Source organism: Pantherophis guttatus, chromosome 5, assembly GCF_059756535.1.
Source record: "Pantherophis guttatus breed Tessera chromosome 5, ASM5975653v1, whole genome shotgun sequence".
In the NCBI taxonomy this organism is placed as follows: Eukaryota; Metazoa; Chordata; class Lepidosauria; order Squamata; family Colubridae; genus Pantherophis; species Pantherophis guttatus.
The window spans coordinates 51,958,962-51,975,263 of record NC_142067.1 but is presented as its reverse complement, the minus strand read 5'-3'; the positions used below and the strand labels follow the sequence as shown (position 1 = coordinate 51,975,263).

Here is a 16,302-nt window from a genome sequence, read left to right as displayed (position 1 = left end):
GGACATTAGAAAAATGATCTTATTGATCTGTTTTTAATATGCTCAATAAACAATCTAGCAGAATGTATCCAAGAAAATATTTTAAAAACAAAACTAAACATCAAGGTTCCTTCCAACTGTATGATTTAAGAATTTTCTTTTAATTCCAGTAACCAAGTAATATTCGTTGAGATATTTTTTACAATCCTAAACACAGTAAACAGTGCATGATCAAATTTCCAATTATTCCCATGAATTATTTTATCCATGAATGGTTTCCCCCCATAATAATCCTGATATTTTAATGTTTTGATACAATATTTGTACAGTATTAATAAAATTATTGATATGTTGTTTAGATTAAGAATTGGAAATAAAAAATCAATATTATAAGTATATTTTTGTCTTCATAAAAACTGAGGATATTAGAAAAAAGAAATTGCTGCAGATTACATCAAAGTATTGATTGTACAATGAAGATTTCAGTTTTGAACTGATTACTTACTATTGAAACTTCCATTGTATGATTGATACATACTGTATGTATATATGTCAGTGTACATGTGTGTTTATGTGTGTATAGAAAAAAGTAAAGAAAAAATACTGTATATAAGCAATACAAATTTAACAGGAATTAAAAAACTAAAAAATAATTTTAAAAGGAACTATTCAGCAATTTGATTCCCACCGGCTCAAGGTTGACTCAGCCTTCTATTCTTCTGAGGTTGGTAAAATGAAGACCCAGATTGTTGGTGACAATATGCTGACTCTGTAAACTGCTTAGAGAGGGCTGTAAAGCACTGTGAAGCGGTATATAAGTTTAAGTGCTATTGCTATTCACTTTTTGTTTCTATTTGACATTCTGTGTGCTGTATTATATATATGGGAACCATTCTTGCTTAAATTTGATTAAACCTCTATTGTGTATATATACTAGTTTTAAAGCATATTCTCAAAGTTTAAGCCCCAAATCAGATAAAAATATTCCCAATCGGATATTATCATTACTATATTTTTCTTCCAATGTTATACAAAATTTATTTTTGCTGCTATAACCATATATCTCATTAAATTATGTTTGTTGATTTTTTTCTGAGATTATATCTAGTAAAAAAAGGTGTGGTTTCATTACAAATTTAAATTCCAAAATGTTCTGCATTGTCCTCTGTATATTTTTCCAGTTGTTTGGGATTATTTTACATGTCCACTGCATGTAATAAAGAGTTTCTTCTATTTCATGGCATTTCAAGCATTTGTTGTAGTATTATTTGAATATCTCAGATATTATCGACAGAGTCGTATATTATCTGAAAACATTTTGTACCAATTTTCCTTTAAATTATAATTCGGTGTACATTTTATAGATTTAAGCCAATAATTCTTCCCATTCTTGTATTGTAACTATTCTTTAAAAATTGAATTCATTTTATCATATAATTTCATTATGTTTTCAACTGCATTCTAAATGTTTTTAATAATATCCTTTATTTACTGATTTACCTTGGGTTGCTTGTGGGATTTAATTACATTGTATGAAATTGTTTCTCAGACAAAGATTTTATTTATGCTGTATAAAATGCAAAAATATTTCCAAAGACAATTTCTAACTATATAGCTATACCAGTAGTTATATCTATTTCTAGATATATGGTCTTGGAGTTAGGCACTTTTCAAAAATCTTATCTGATTGCTAAATCCCTTACATTATGCTACTCTGTTAAGAAATAGCAGAATAATCAGCAACTAAGATTCTGCTGCCCCGTAGTAATACAAAAGAGGGTTCCAAATATTATTAAAGAAGTGAAAAGGTTATAATACGAATGAGAAACAGCAATTTATTCATTTTAAAAAAGAACTGAAACAACAAACTGTATTCCCCACTGCATTTAATATTGGGTAACATGGTACAATAAACAATAATGAAAGTGTTTTTCATAGAAAAGCACCAGAGCATACTGTAATGCATCTGTAAATTATTCTCTTGAGAATTTTATCTTTAATCAGATAGGACTGTGATTATTTTTTTATCTTCTTTTTTTCTGTTTTCTTTTGCTAGCATGCCAGGTGTAACTTAAAACAGTAATTCATGGCCTTACCAGCATACAATTAGAAATAGCAATGCACTTGATGTTGTTTCTCCTTATTGTCTCATCATATATATTCTTCTTTTATATTCATTAGTTTGCCATGATGTATGCATACACCATGAATTAGAAACAAGTGGATGTTGTTCTTAGGGATTCAGCAAATAATTACCATTCTCATTCATTTTGGGGTATCAAAATAACACAATCATTTTTCCTGTACTCTTTCATCTTCTCAATTCTCAGTTTCTATAAGGCTGAGACGACTGATTGGGATGTCTGGTTGGGACAACTGATTCAAAGGTAAGTCTCCACCAAAAGCCCTGAAACACAAAAAACATATAATAAAATTTTAATAACATATTGTTGCAGAGATGTCATTAAATCTGACATTAACCATCTGTATTACAAAATTGATGCAACTGTTGCAGCAAAAACTTGATATACCAGATATGCCTGTGATTTAATGGACATTACTCAGTTAAATGAGAATGAAGTCAAAACCAAATTTTATCCATTCTAACAGAAGTTCATTAAGCCAAGATTTTAGTGTTGTACACTTCAATAAGGAGTGATTAATTTGTAGCTTACTATATTGTTCCCAGCTATTTATAAAATCCCTTGCTGCTTGCCGGAAATGTGTATTATTTAGCATATTAAACCAAAGGATATTTTGAAAATCTCTGTCGTATTTTGTTTTTTTCACCTTTCCTATTACCTATTCCTATTAGTATCTTTTGACTATCACTTGTTGGTTGTATCTTACGACTTGTGATTGTACCTTATGATTTATGAGTTACTACGTTGTTACTTGTATGTATACTGAGAGCTTATGCACCGGAGACAAATTTATTGTGTGTCCAATCACATTTAGCCAATAAAGAATATTTTATTTTTCATTTCGTTTAGTATAAGACCATCGATCACAACGGCAACTTCGCTACCCTTCGGGCATTTCTATACACTGGTCACTTTCCCGCCCTTCCATATCCGTTGCCAAGGGACCACTTACGTCACAGGCCTTCCTCCCCTTTCCCCACCTACGTTTTTTTCCCCTCTGTCCCAAAATGGCCGACTTCTTCAATTAACCTCCCGGCAGTGACTCGTGCCTCAATCTATGGTCTAACGAGGCGCTCTAGCCAACAGGGCGAACTCGACGGTAGAGCCCTGTTGGATATTTCTTTCTCTGCCCATGGCGGCAAAGAGAAAAATAGTCAAAAGCGGCGGCGTGCGGTAGAGGGCGCTATGATGACTTCTAGGCTGTGACGCTTCTCTTGCTGCAGCAACGGGGAGGGAGCGAGGAGTGACTCGCAGCGTGCGCGCTCTCGGCGACGTTGCGGTAGTTGGTTTTTTCGCGCTTGTCCCCCCCCCCCCATTCTTCTTCAAACCTTCCCGCAGCGGCGGCGGTTAAGTTGAAGAAGAATGTTCCGCAAGGCACGGCGCGTGAATGTGCGGAAGCGGAACGAGTCCGAGGACGACGACGAAGAGCGAGATGAAGCGTTGCCGTCTCAACCGCCGCCGCCGCCGCCGCCGCCAGGAGGTGATGGGCCTGCGGCAGAGCCTGAGCTGCCAGCCCCTAAGCCACCGCTGCTGCCTCTTCCGACCGGCTGCGTCCCTCTGGTCTCCCCCTCCTCCTCTGCCCCGTCCTCCGGCGGAGGCTTCGCGTTTAGCAGCCCTGAGGTGGTAGGTCGGGGAGGCCCCAATTTGCCGGCCCCGGAATTGCAGCCGCCGCAACCCCCGATGGCGCTTGTCCCGCCGCCGCCGCCGCCTTCGCAGCAGCTGCCATTGGGAAACAACGGGCTGTCTGCCGTTTCTAAGCCGAAGGAGCGGAAAAAGGGTAAAGAATGGGGACCCGCGCCTGGGGTGCCCCGCGGAAGCCGCAACCTGCTCAGCTTCCAGGACGAGGAAGAGGGTAAGCAGCACGCGTCGACCCGGCTCCTTTTCTTTCTTCCTCCGGGGCCTAGTGCTTCATTTCTTTTTCTCCCTCGCCCTCCACCCCGCATACGAGCGCTTTTGCTGGTCACATTAAAACTCGACGAACTCGTTATTCGGAGGTACAGGTGGTCCCTGACTTACAACATTTCATATAGTGACTGTTCGAAGTTACAACGCCACTAAAAAAAAGTGACCTATGTCCGCTTCCACACTTAACGACCATTTCAGTATCCTCATGGGCACGTCGTCAAAATTCAGACACTTGCCAATTGACTCATATTTGTGATGGTCTCAGCATCCCAGGGCCATGTGATCGCCTTTTGTGACCTTCTGACCAGCAACCAAATTCACTTAACCATGTTACTAAATTAACGACTGCAGTGATTCACTTAACAACTGTGGCAAGAAATGTCGTAAAATGGGGCAAAACTCACTTAAATGTCTCACTGAACGACAAAAATGTTGGTCTCAATTGTAGTCAAGGACTACAGATATTAGATTCTCCAAACAAGCCACATCAACTACTGACTTTTCCCTTATACTTATTTGAAACTTGGTGTTTTTCCAAGCTAAGTTTCCTCTACTTAGAAGCATTCCCATTCAGAAAACAGCACAATTTATGGAAATGTTTAAGTTTTGCAGACTTTCTCCCAGGCTAGGAATTAATTAAGCAGCCTGTTAGCAGGGAATTCTGGGAGTTGGTTCACACATCTTAATTGCCAAATTTGAAAAATACTGATCTACAGTATATGGACCTTCCTTCTCCAGGCCTGTGCCTTCTAAAACATTCAGCTGTGGTTCATATACCTCCCAATAATATGTCCACTACAGGGAGACACAGTTCAAAGTGTTTAGAATTGTAAGGTGTGGAGAAAAACTCTGTCATCATGTATGCGTATAGCAATATTTGGGATTTATTATGCCTCAAATGTATGAGAATTGTTTTATAGTGTGTGGAAAAGAGGTGGCAAATTCTATTAGGTGTATGTAAATAAAGGATTGAACTTGATTGGATTTTCCTGTAGTGTCTCAGGCCTGATAAATACAGAATGAAGCAAAATATTTTAACATTGGACATATTGAAGGATATTTTTGAACAGCGGATCCAGAAGTTACTTGTCTGAAAGTGGATCTAAAAATAACAGGCTGCAAGAATTCTATTGAAAAAGATGTTACATTGGACATACAAAAGAAACCATCTCATGTCTTAATAATTCAAAGAGATAAACAAAAATAAACCAAGAAAGTGACCTGGGTAATTTTTCTGTATTGGATTCACAAAAGAGGCTTATTAAGCTTCAAAGAATTTTGTGAGAAGGGATAAAGAAAAAAAGGAAAAGAAATCAAGTTCTAAGCCATTATTTGAAGGGAGTAAGGATCAAGATTTTTAAAAGGAATATAAATAAAGTTGGCTTATTTGATCAACTTAAAATAGACATGTTGTTATTTCTGGTAATCCTCAATGGATTTATTGTCCTGGCTTATGTTTCTAGGCTTTGCTCAATAAAGTTCTGTTAGATCTGATGTTTCCGTATTAGCTGTCAGTAACCTGATATATCCTGAAAAGTGTATTCTCTACATTCCTTAATCTCTTTAGGTTAGGCAAGTAGGAACTGAAGAAGAGCCTTGGTAGTACAGTGGTTTAATGCACCCTGTAATTAACACAGCTGCCTGCAATTTCTGCAGGTTCGAATCTTACCAGGCTCAAGGTTGACTCAGCCTTCCATCCTTTCTAAGGTAGGTTAAATGAGGACCCAGTTTGTGGGGGCAATAAGCTGACTTTGTATAAATATATACAAAAGTATGAAGGCTATTGCTTAACGCATTGTAAGCCGCCCTGAGTCTCCGGAGAAGGGCGGCATATAAATCAAATAAAAAAAAAAAAAAAAAAGTAACCTTTTTTGTTGTGGGATCCATTTTAAGAATCCTGTTTCTCTACTGTAAACAACATCCAAAATAATCATTTAAGTACTATATTTTTTAAAACTATATAACTTTTGGTGGGTTGTACTAAACAACAAGAGTCAAAGCAATTGTTAGTAAATTTTTCAATTTCAAAACTTTCTCGTGAAGAGCCATGAAGATGATTTTCCAGTTATTTTATAGCAGTGTTGGCGAACCTTTTCGGCACCAGGTGCCAAAACGGGAGTGCCTGACCACCTGCCAAAATCCAGAAGAGCAGCTGCCTAGTGTGCATGTGCGCACTGGGAAAATAATTTTCCAGTTTCATGTGTGCTCAAAGACCAGCTGGCCGGTGCGCTTGCGCATGCCGGAAACCGGACGAGTGCCAATGAAGCACCATTGAGAACAAGCCAGTGCAGCCCCCCTCCCACTACTTCTACCAAGGGAGCGTGACAGCTTCCTGGCCGGCACAGCTCTTACCCTGGAGCCGGACAGATGTTCCTTCTGCGCAAACTCAGCTCCTGCGCAGCCCCGCCGCCCCATAAGAGCAGCAGTGGCAGTCACAGGGTGAGGGGCAGGAACAACCGGCTGGCCCCCGCAGCCACTCCCCCACCAGCAAACTGGGCCCTTGGCAGCATCTCCATGCATGAGGAGCTGCACTCTCCTCCATCCCTCCTGGGGCAGCTCATCTCCATGATGGTGGCTCCTCTTCCTCCTGGCTGCTCCAGCATCCCAGCCAGAAGCAGCAGTACAAGAACGCCGCTGTCCCCTCGCTCCTGGCGGCAGCAGGAGCAGTGGGTGGGGCGGGTGGCCGCCCAGCCAGCAAATGCTGCCCTGTGCACCCGAGCTGGCCAAGTGCTCTGGACCGCAGACGCGCATCGGTGCTGCGGGCTGGAGGGCTGGGGCCGCACAAGAAGCCCGCTTGGGGGAGGAGAGAGGGAAGCCCTGGCCCGCCCGTCCTGGCCGACAGCTCTGCTCCCCTAGGAAGTGACCGCCCACCTTTGGACACGCGAGCCATTGCCCGTTGCTCTTCCGGGTTCTGGCTCGCTAGCCAGCTGATCTTCACATGCGCGGAAGTGCCAGAAACTGGAAGAGAAGTCGCACATGTGTGCGCCGGGAAGATGATATTCTAGTTTCAGGTGCGCACATGCACACCAGAAGATCAGGTGGCCACTGGGAACCGGAAGATTATCATCTCGGCACATGCATACGCACTGGGCGGCGGCTGTTCCAAGTTCCGGCGCTCCGGCACGCATGAATACCAGCTGGCCCATGCGCCAGAACCCGCAAGAGCAATGGACGACGGCCCACATGCCCAGAGAGATGGCTCTCTGTGCCACTTCCAACACGCGTGACTTAGGTTCGCCATCATGGTTTTATAGCTTTATAAATACTGTCTAATTTTATTATTCACCTATTGACTAGCAATCTCGGGAGAATTAATTCTTTTTCCTCAACACCTTCTCTCCTTACCTCTACCTCTTATGCTTTCCCATATTTATGTCTCATCTCAGTATCTATACTGGGAGAGAGACTACCAAGAGCACCTTACAGTCTCTAGTAATTTACAACCTAAAGCAGTTTAAGATAAACTGATTTAATGCAAGGAAGTGTCTTTCTTGAGTTTAGCAAATGAGAGTAGCTAATGAATCCATGTTTTACGAATTACACAAATATAAGCAAGTTTATTCTTCCCATAAAATGAATTAATTAGTTTAGAAATTTCTTTGGCTTCACACATCTCTGAATTTGTTAAAGGAAGAAAAGGAGCCTTTCTTCCAGTGTTTCATATGATGGCTAGAAGGGCTCCTTGTATTCAAAGTAAAACAGGAGCTTGTCTTTTCTAGGCTGAAAGAATAAAAATGTGATTTCTCTTAACATCTTTCTACATTAGAATAAAGGCACTGCCTTTTTGCTGCACATGAGATGGATAGGGGAAGATTGCATTCTGCATACAGCTGAGTGAGAAGTAAAGAGTGCATATATGTGATATTTGTTCTTCTGGAAATGGAACAGCTTGGAAAAGCATTGAGAGTTTCATTTCCCACTTAATCATGCCCAATCTCTAACCCCGTGTAGGCAAACCTATGGCACATGTGCCAGACGTGGCACGCAGCACCCCCTCTGATGGCACGTGAGCCATCGCCCCAGTTTAGCTCCACTTTGCATGCGCGCGTGCGCCTCCTGCCAGCCAGCTGGTTTTCAGGTCTCTGCCGTGCATGTGCGGGGGCAGAGCGCGTGTGGGGGACCGCGCATGCATGCACCTGCGGGGCACATGCAGGGGGCGCATCCACATGTGCAGGGGGGTGGGGCGCATGCAGGGGGCCATGCACACATTGCATTTTGGAGGTTCGGGCACACGTGCACTTTGGGCACTTGGTCCGGAAAAGGTTAGCCATCACTGCTCTAACCAGACCATGTTGTTTTGGGATAATTTGATGTATTGAAATAAAGCTTTAAAATTGAAAATGGTCTATTGTGTCCTAAGGATACTGAAACAGGCTGTTTTGCATAGAATATATTTGAAACACCTCAGTGGTTCAGCGTTTTTCTTCTGAAAAATGCTAGTCTGTGCTAGAACTCTCTTGAATGTTCTGTACCTAAATCAGTGAATTTTCCACATCCCTAGTGGAAGGTTTGGCAATTCACTTGAAACATCAGTTTGCCCGGAGAAATCTGGCAGTCTGCATTCGGTCTGAGTCAGGACTTCTTCATCCTTGCATTAGTAGTTCTGGCTTCAGAATTTCTGTTTGTTAAAATTATTAGTAGTTATTCTGCTTCAAACTTCAGAATTCAATTTTAACCATTTTAATTTATTATTTTTTTGTTTTCTCAAAGAAATCGAAGTTTTTAAAGTGAAGAAATCAAGTTACAGCAAAAAGATAGTAAAGTTGCTTAAGAAAGAATACAAAGAAGATCTTGAAAAATCAAAGACAAAACCAGAAACAAATTCTTCAGCAGATGGTAATCTTAGTTATATATTTTAAAAATAGTTATAGTTCTCCATTAAAAATTATATCTATTTCAATCTACTGGATTTAAGAGGCTAATATGAACACTTTCAATGCACATTTAATGATACTTAATAAATGTAACATTTGGACTGTTTTGAATACGAAATAAGCAGCATTTTAGAAATGTTTGGGGCGCATAACAGTTGCTTTTCATTTGATTTATACCTGTCTCACCTTGTCAGGCAGGGTGAAACGGGTCAATATAAATCAAACCTTGGTTTTGGTAAATTTTAGAAATGAAAAGTAGCGATTGGGAGAACTGCTTTGTCTCTTCGTATTATTATTTTGATTTTCCTCACCCTGAGTTTGTTCCCTTGGGCTGTTTCTCTATTCATCTTAGGATGCCATATAGGTATTTGTTGTCTCATGGGACTTTACAAGACGGGAAAGACAGGAATATGTTCATGATGTACTGGCAGTATTTTTAAAGAATATTACTGCTTAAAAAAGACAACAAATAAAATTTAGAATACCAAAATACAGAAAAAAAAACATTTTAAACATTTAAAATAAAGTTTTACATATTTTAAAACTATTACAGTTGAATGTTTAAATTGTTTAACAAAGTAGGTATTGACCACATGGCATCATAGTGTCTGGGGTTTTTCCATAGCATCAGTAAAGAGCCAATTCAAGCGTTAAGTGCGCACATTTCTTTAAACCAATCTTTGAAATTTGGTGCCTTTCTGAAAACATGTCTTTTTGTTGTAATCCAATCACAATAGAGCCATTGTTCATTAGTTGATGCATTCCAAATTTTAGGAGTATTATTCAATTCAATGACATCTTGAAATATTAGTTGCTTTGATAAACCCTTAATAAAAATACTAAGGAAGTATCATCCAAGGAGATATGCCTAATTTATATATGGTAACATGCTTTCAAATATCTGTATAAACAGCAACTATACCAGTGGTTCTCAACCTTCCTAATGCCGCAACCCTTTAATGCAGTTCCTCATGTTGTGGTGACCCCCGACCATAAAATTATTCCTAAAACCATTGAAAATATGTGTTTTCCGATGGTCTTAGGCGACCCCTGTGAAAGGGTCGTTTGACCCCCCAAAGAGGTCATGACCCACAGGTTGAGAACCACTGAACTATACAGTTTTTTTTCTCCATTGGAATAGATTTGAGGCTAAATACGATAAACAATCTTTTTTTTTGTAATCCTTATAATATAGCATTAGTTAAATAAGGTAAAGGTAAATAATATCATACCATCAGCTGCAGTATCATTATTTGCAGTGATTCTAGGATTTCCCCCTATTTTTAATGTATATAATTTGAAAATATCATGCACACCCATTCACAAAATAAAATTGCTTATGGGTTGGATCCATGTTCTGTTGTGCATTGGAAATCTCCTATTTGCTGTCCTCAATTTGGAGGGTTGGGAAATAAATTATAAAAGAGAGAACACTTTGAATAAATTATAAAGCAGACTGTATTGCCTTATAATTGGGGCATAATTCCCCCAGTCATAGATATTTCTACTAATTAATTCCTGTTGCATCACATTCTGTCCAAATCAACTGGATCTCTTGCCCAAACTTTTCTGTAACAGACAATAGGGCAGAGGTCCTGATTCTACAATGGGGAGTAGGTGAAATATTTTGTTACCTTGGTGCATGCAGGCCCAAACAAATTTTCAGGAGAATTGAAATATCTCATGTTTGACAATTATTTCACTTCTGTGAAAACATATTCTAGATGAACACATATATGCAGTATATGATATTTTAATGAATTGAATTTAATGTTTCACTGTAATGAAAAGAAATGAAATGTGTAAATGTATGTGTAAATAACTTTTCCATAAAGAGATTTGAAGTACTGAATAGATTCGTTTCACAGATGAACAAACTGCAGACAAACTAGGACTGTTTAAAGATATAGTTCAGGAAGATGTGACTACAAATAGTGAACAAGGAGAAGAAGAAATGGAAGTTGAAAGTGAAAAGGAAGAAGAAAAAAACAAAGCTGCAGGAGCATTTTCCAGTGCTTTGTCATCTCTAAATGTTCTTCGTCCAGGTTAGCACATTTTCCTACATATTCTTCTTTGCTTGATAGGTAAAAATAATGTAAATCAATACAGACTATGGTAATAGGGTACTTTTAGAAGAGATACTTGTTTCCAGAAAAGAAGTGTTTCTAGTTCTTTTGGTATGTTTTTCTGTGGTTTTGTCCATTTTTTAATAGTTTAAAAAGCTAATTTTTTTATTTTGGATATATTGATTTAGTTGTAATTCTGTATACAATGGTACCTCGGTATTCATCATTAATTGGTTCTGGGAGGCACATTGAGTACCAGAAACGATGAGTACCAAACAAATTATTCCCATAAGGAACAATGTTGTGAGTCACAAGGCAGCCGACATTGACAAGTTCTAGCTTGTGTGTTGAGCAAAATTTGTGTGTTGACAAAATTTTCACATCAAAATCTGTTAAATACCAAATTCAATCAGTTTCAAAGCTGAGTACAAGGTACCACTGTACATTTATTTGGCTCCTTGTCTCTTATTTCTTCTTTCATATCCTATAAGAAGTTACCTTTTCTGCAAGAATTCATCTTTTATGTTGTATATAATTTTGTAAATTTTTGTTTCTATTCAGTGTGTTCAGAATTATTTTCTTAAATATTTTGTTTGATACTAATTTTTCTATTTTCTGATCTGATAATATGTTATCTTTTTATGACTGTTTATTCTGCAATATTAAAATAATTTTAGATCTTTATATATCCACAGAGTTGCAAGTAGTGTATTAGTTCTCTATTGAAAGAGAATGAGGAAATGGCTGCTAAGGCAGAAAGCAATGGGAGAGGACAAGCTGACTGGCATTTGATTCCAGTCATGTTGATAGAAAAGTTATAGGGTCTTGCCTATTTTTCTGATGCAGATTTTCAGTTAGAGTTGCAGTGTAACAAGTAGATCCCCCAATCAGATGTAACTGCTAACTTTTAAAACATAACTCTTTTCCCCCTCAGGAGAAATTCCAGATGCTGCTTTTATTCATGCTGCTAGGAAAAAGCGCCAAATGGCTCGTGAACATGGTGACTTTCTTCCCCTTGACAATGATCCTGGTAAAGGGCGTCTTGTGAGAGAAGATGAAAATGATGCCAGTGATGATGAGGATGATGATGAGAAGCGAAGAATCGTTTTTTCAGTGAAAGAGAAGTCCCAGAGGCAAAAGATTGCAGAGGAAATAGGTAAACTTTTAAGAAGAGAAAAACAGATAAATGAAATTACATTTCAAATATTTGCTATGACTATGTAAAACATTTGACATAAAAATCAAATATGTTAACTCATACAGGTAGACAGAGGAAATATTCTTACCCTTCTCAGCTATTTTCCAAAAGCCTTAATCTATTTCTGAATGGGTTATTTCATACCAGGCGTTTTGATCAGGCTGGGTCACCAAAAATTAATTGAAATTTCCAGCCTTAACAGCAGATCATATTTGACAATACAACTGAATCAAACAATTCAAGGAGATCTAGATTTTGGTCTTCTGTTTTCTAATCATGGTTTGTTATATGGCTTCCTCCTGCACTATTCTCCTGTCAGCCTGAGTTAGATCCAGATATGAAAATATTTTTTTCCAGTAACTAGGATGGAATTGTAGACCGCTTTCAAAAACCAGCCAATTGGGGAAGTTTTATACTTTTTCCTTGCATAGTTACTCCTCCATGAATTTGTATGGTAGATCTTAGAAGACACTAATGGTGATGGTATGGAATGCCAGGTGTTCAGTAGACTAAAAGGCAAGCATCATATCAATTTGCAGAATTACCTTAATGATTATACACACACATATACACATATACACACTTCTCTTTGGATTCTGTTATCAATGAATTTATGTCAGGACACTACAATTAATAACCCAATTTCAATAACTTGCTGTACTGGTTGTAAAATATGACACTATATAACCTACAGTGACTATGTAGAATATGAGTAGAAATTCTAGAACAGGAAATCCTTAAGGTTTTGATAAGTATCTTTGGACTTTTTAGAGCGTGGCTACCTGTGGGGACTTGTTTATATAACAATTGCTATATGAGAGAGATCTGTAATAAAGGACAGATTTACCAACATGCAACCTATCACTTTCCCTGATGTTCTCTTCCATCCCTGTTTACCATTCCCCTTCTTAGATAGTTATGCATACTTTGAAACAAAAGAACTGCATCTGCCTACCATTTTTATTTCAAAGAAATATTTAAAACAAGCAAAGAGCCTTGGTAGTACAGGGGTTTAAGGCACCCTGTTATTAAGCTTATTAAGACCAGCTGCCTGCAATTACTGCAGGGTTCGAATCTCGCCAAGGCTCAAGGTTGACTCAGCCTTCCATCCTTTCTAAGGTAGGTGAAATGAGGACCCAGTTTGTGGGGGCAATAAGCTGACTTTGTATAAATATACAAAAGGATGAAGGCTATTGCTGAGCACATTGTAAGCCGCCCTGAGTCTTCGGAGAAGGGCGGCATATAAATCAAATTAAAAAATAAAATAAAAATAAAAATCAGATGAAACAGGAAGCCAGAGATGCCCTGAGTAGATGTCTAGAAGCATCTCTAGACACCAGGCCATTCTTGATATTTCTCCTTGAAAAAAGAATCACAGAGACAATAAAGCTTTCAATGTTTAATTCTGATAGTTGTACAAGTCTGTATTATTATATTTACTTGTGTTTAGGTATTGAGGGAAGTGATGATGAAGCTCTGATTGCTGGAGAACAGGATGAAGAATTAAGCCGGTGGGAGCAAGAACAGATACGGAAAGGCATTAATATACCTCAGGCATGTATTCAAATGTTTTAGGATTTGGAGCAACAGATGGTAGTTTTAGCAATAGTTGATCCAAGCTATTTGTTAAAGCAAAAGAGAAAGTTGTGAATATGTAGCAAAGGGATTTTGCCCATGAAAACTTAGGATAGACCATTTCACCCTGTCTCCTTTGTTAGGCTTACCTGAACATAGATGTTGTTGAAATCAAAAAGTTCAGTGATGTGTAATTCACTAAATAAAATTAACTCAGATTTTGTTAAATTGTACCATGTCAGATTTCCATACAGTACAATTAATAATGCTATAGGCCTGTGATGGCAAACCTATGGCATGCGTGCCACAGGTGGCACGCAAAGCCCTCTCTGCAGGCATGTGAGCCTTTGCCCAGCTCAGCTCCACTGCGCATGTGCGTGCGCTTCCTGCCAGCCAGCTGATTTTCAGTTCTGCCCTGCAAGTGGGAGACGCAATCGCATGCGTGGGGGGACCTAGCTTTCTCCTCACTTTCTGTTGCCTGTGCCTTCCCAGTTCTCTCGAGATTCCCCTCCCAGTGCTGTTTTGGGAGGCGAGGCTTTTCCCCGCCCCTCCCAGCCGTTTTGGGAGGCAAAGGCTTTTTTCCCCCCTCTCAGCCATTTTGGAGGCTTCCCCCCCCCCCCCAGCTGTTTTGGGAGGCATAGGCTTTTTTCCTCCTCCCAGCCATTTTGGAGGGTCCGCTCCCAAGCCGTTTTGGGAGGCAAAGGCTTTTTCCCTTGGGATGTGAGGCAAAAAAGGGGAGGTCGCGTGCGCATGCGGGAGGGTCATGTATGCATGCGGGGGGGGGGTCATGCACATGTGCAGAGGGGCAGGGCATGTGGGAAGGACATTGCATTAAGGATGTGGGTACATGTACGCGCGCGCTAGCGCCCGAGGAAAAAGAGGTTGGCCATCACTGGTATAGGCTCAACCAGTTGCAATATATTAAGATCACATAAAGCAATAAATTTAGATGGTACAGTACAATGTATTGTAAGTTATCATTCTAGTTCAAATGCTATCTGTCCATCCATCCATCCACCCATCCATTCAATATTGTGTGGGTATGTGTATTCAATATTGTATATGCTGAATGCGTTGCTTGATGATGCAAAAAATCACTATATGAAGATGTTCCTGCTAATCTTGTTAGAACGGAATTTTGAAATAGAAAAATTCATTTTTTTCATAACAAGCAATATAATGAGCTAAATGCCATGCAAATAAGTTGCTTTATTGTCTTCAAATTAATTGATTATTAGATTTAATGGGTTTTTACTTTAATATTTTGTGCTAATTGTTTACTGTCCAGTATTAATTCTTTAGCATAAGAATCGGCAATTGGTGATCCCTAGACTAGTCTACTGGTGAATGCCATCTGCTGCTCATGTACCAGTACACCAGCAAGAAGCATAAATGGTGCATGTGATAGCAGTTCACTTCAGGAAACTTAGACAGGTAGTACATCATTCTTTACCCCCATCAAAGTGATACCCCTATAAACTAATCGTTCACGAAGAGTACACATACAACTGGAATTTTGAAGCTTGTTGTTGCTGCTATTTTTATGCTTTATGCTTCCTAGTGATTGTTTTCAGGTGTTGCTTTCTTTGATATGTACTGCTTTGCCCAAGGAACATAATTAGATTGGTAATTTCTCACGGTAACTACTAGTTGTTTTTTAACAAATAATCTTGGTTTGTAATAGAGTTTATAGAATCCCAGTTTTTATGTCTATACATATCATATGTTTCGTTCCTGTAGGTTCAAGCAAGTCAGCCTGCTGAACTGAATAACCTCTACTACCAGAATGCTTACCAGACAATGCCTTACGGTTCATCTTATGGCATGCCTTACACATATGCTGCATATGGATCAGAGACAAAGTCTCAAAAAACAGATAACATAATACCTTTCAAAACCCCCAGTAATGAGATGGCTCCTGTTACTATTGATTTGGTAAAGAAACAGCTTAAAGACAGGTAGGGCAGATCAACTTATTAAAATGTAAGACCTGTCCTCTAGGTTTCAGTCTGGGGGGCAGATCAGAATTTCATCAACGGAAGCCCACAGACTGGATCCTGCATTGTAAAACGTAAGAAAAACTGTTCAATAGGCTATTTGCATTACTTTTCTGGAAATGAAGCTTGAACCATTTTGAAGACTGGTACATCTTCTGTTCTTGGAAAAATAATTTTGTAACTAAGAAAAATGAAAAAAAAGTGATGTTTTCAACTTGCTATATAATGATTTTATAAGAATTTAAGCAATTCAAACTAAGGTAAAAGTTTTAAATTCTATATTATTTTAATTGGAAATTCAAAATACTGTATAGTATACTAAATATTTGCTCATGCTTATGAATATATAACAAGTCCCTTGTTATTGTTTGAAAGTGAACAAAATTAGTAAAAAAAAAATCGATAAATGAAAGGTTAGCTATTTGCAAACTTGATGTTAACCTCCAAGAAATTGCCTTTCATGATTTTTGTGTGCTTCTCTGATTTCTACTGAGACCATCAGGAATTAAGGGTCCTGAGTACTATGCCAAAGTGATACTTCTGTAGGTAAGATACCATATGAGA

General features: G+C 38.8%; 1 protein-coding gene and 1 long non-coding RNA gene across 2 annotated transcripts in view; one reads left to right on the top strand and one right to left on the bottom strand.

Annotated features, from left to right (window-relative positions):
- Positions 1-1,848: 1,848 nt before the first annotated feature.
- Positions 1,849-3,085, bottom strand: LOC117675467 (uncharacterized). The gene is made up of 2 exons (XR_004594210.3): positions 2,845-3,085; positions 1,849-2,386 (listed from the first exon to the last, which is right to left on the bottom strand). It is a non-coding gene; the product is annotated as an uncharacterized LOC117675467 (long non-coding RNA).
- Positions 3,074-16,302, top strand: part of PAXBP1 (PAX3 and PAX7 binding protein 1) — a 29,689-nt gene continuing 16,460 nt past the window's right edge. The window contains exons 1-6 of the mRNA XM_034434027.3: positions 3,074-3,975; positions 8,739-8,864; positions 10,771-10,947; positions 11,903-12,124; positions 13,617-13,720; positions 15,482-15,699. Of these exons, the coding sequence (XP_034289918.1) occupies positions 3,486-3,975; positions 8,739-8,864; positions 10,771-10,947; positions 11,903-12,124; positions 13,617-13,720; positions 15,482-15,699 (1,337 nt within the window). The 5' untranslated portion in view covers positions 3,074-3,485. The remainder of the gene's footprint in view (positions 3,976-8,738; positions 8,865-10,770; positions 10,948-11,902; positions 12,125-13,616; positions 13,721-15,481; positions 15,700-16,302) is intronic.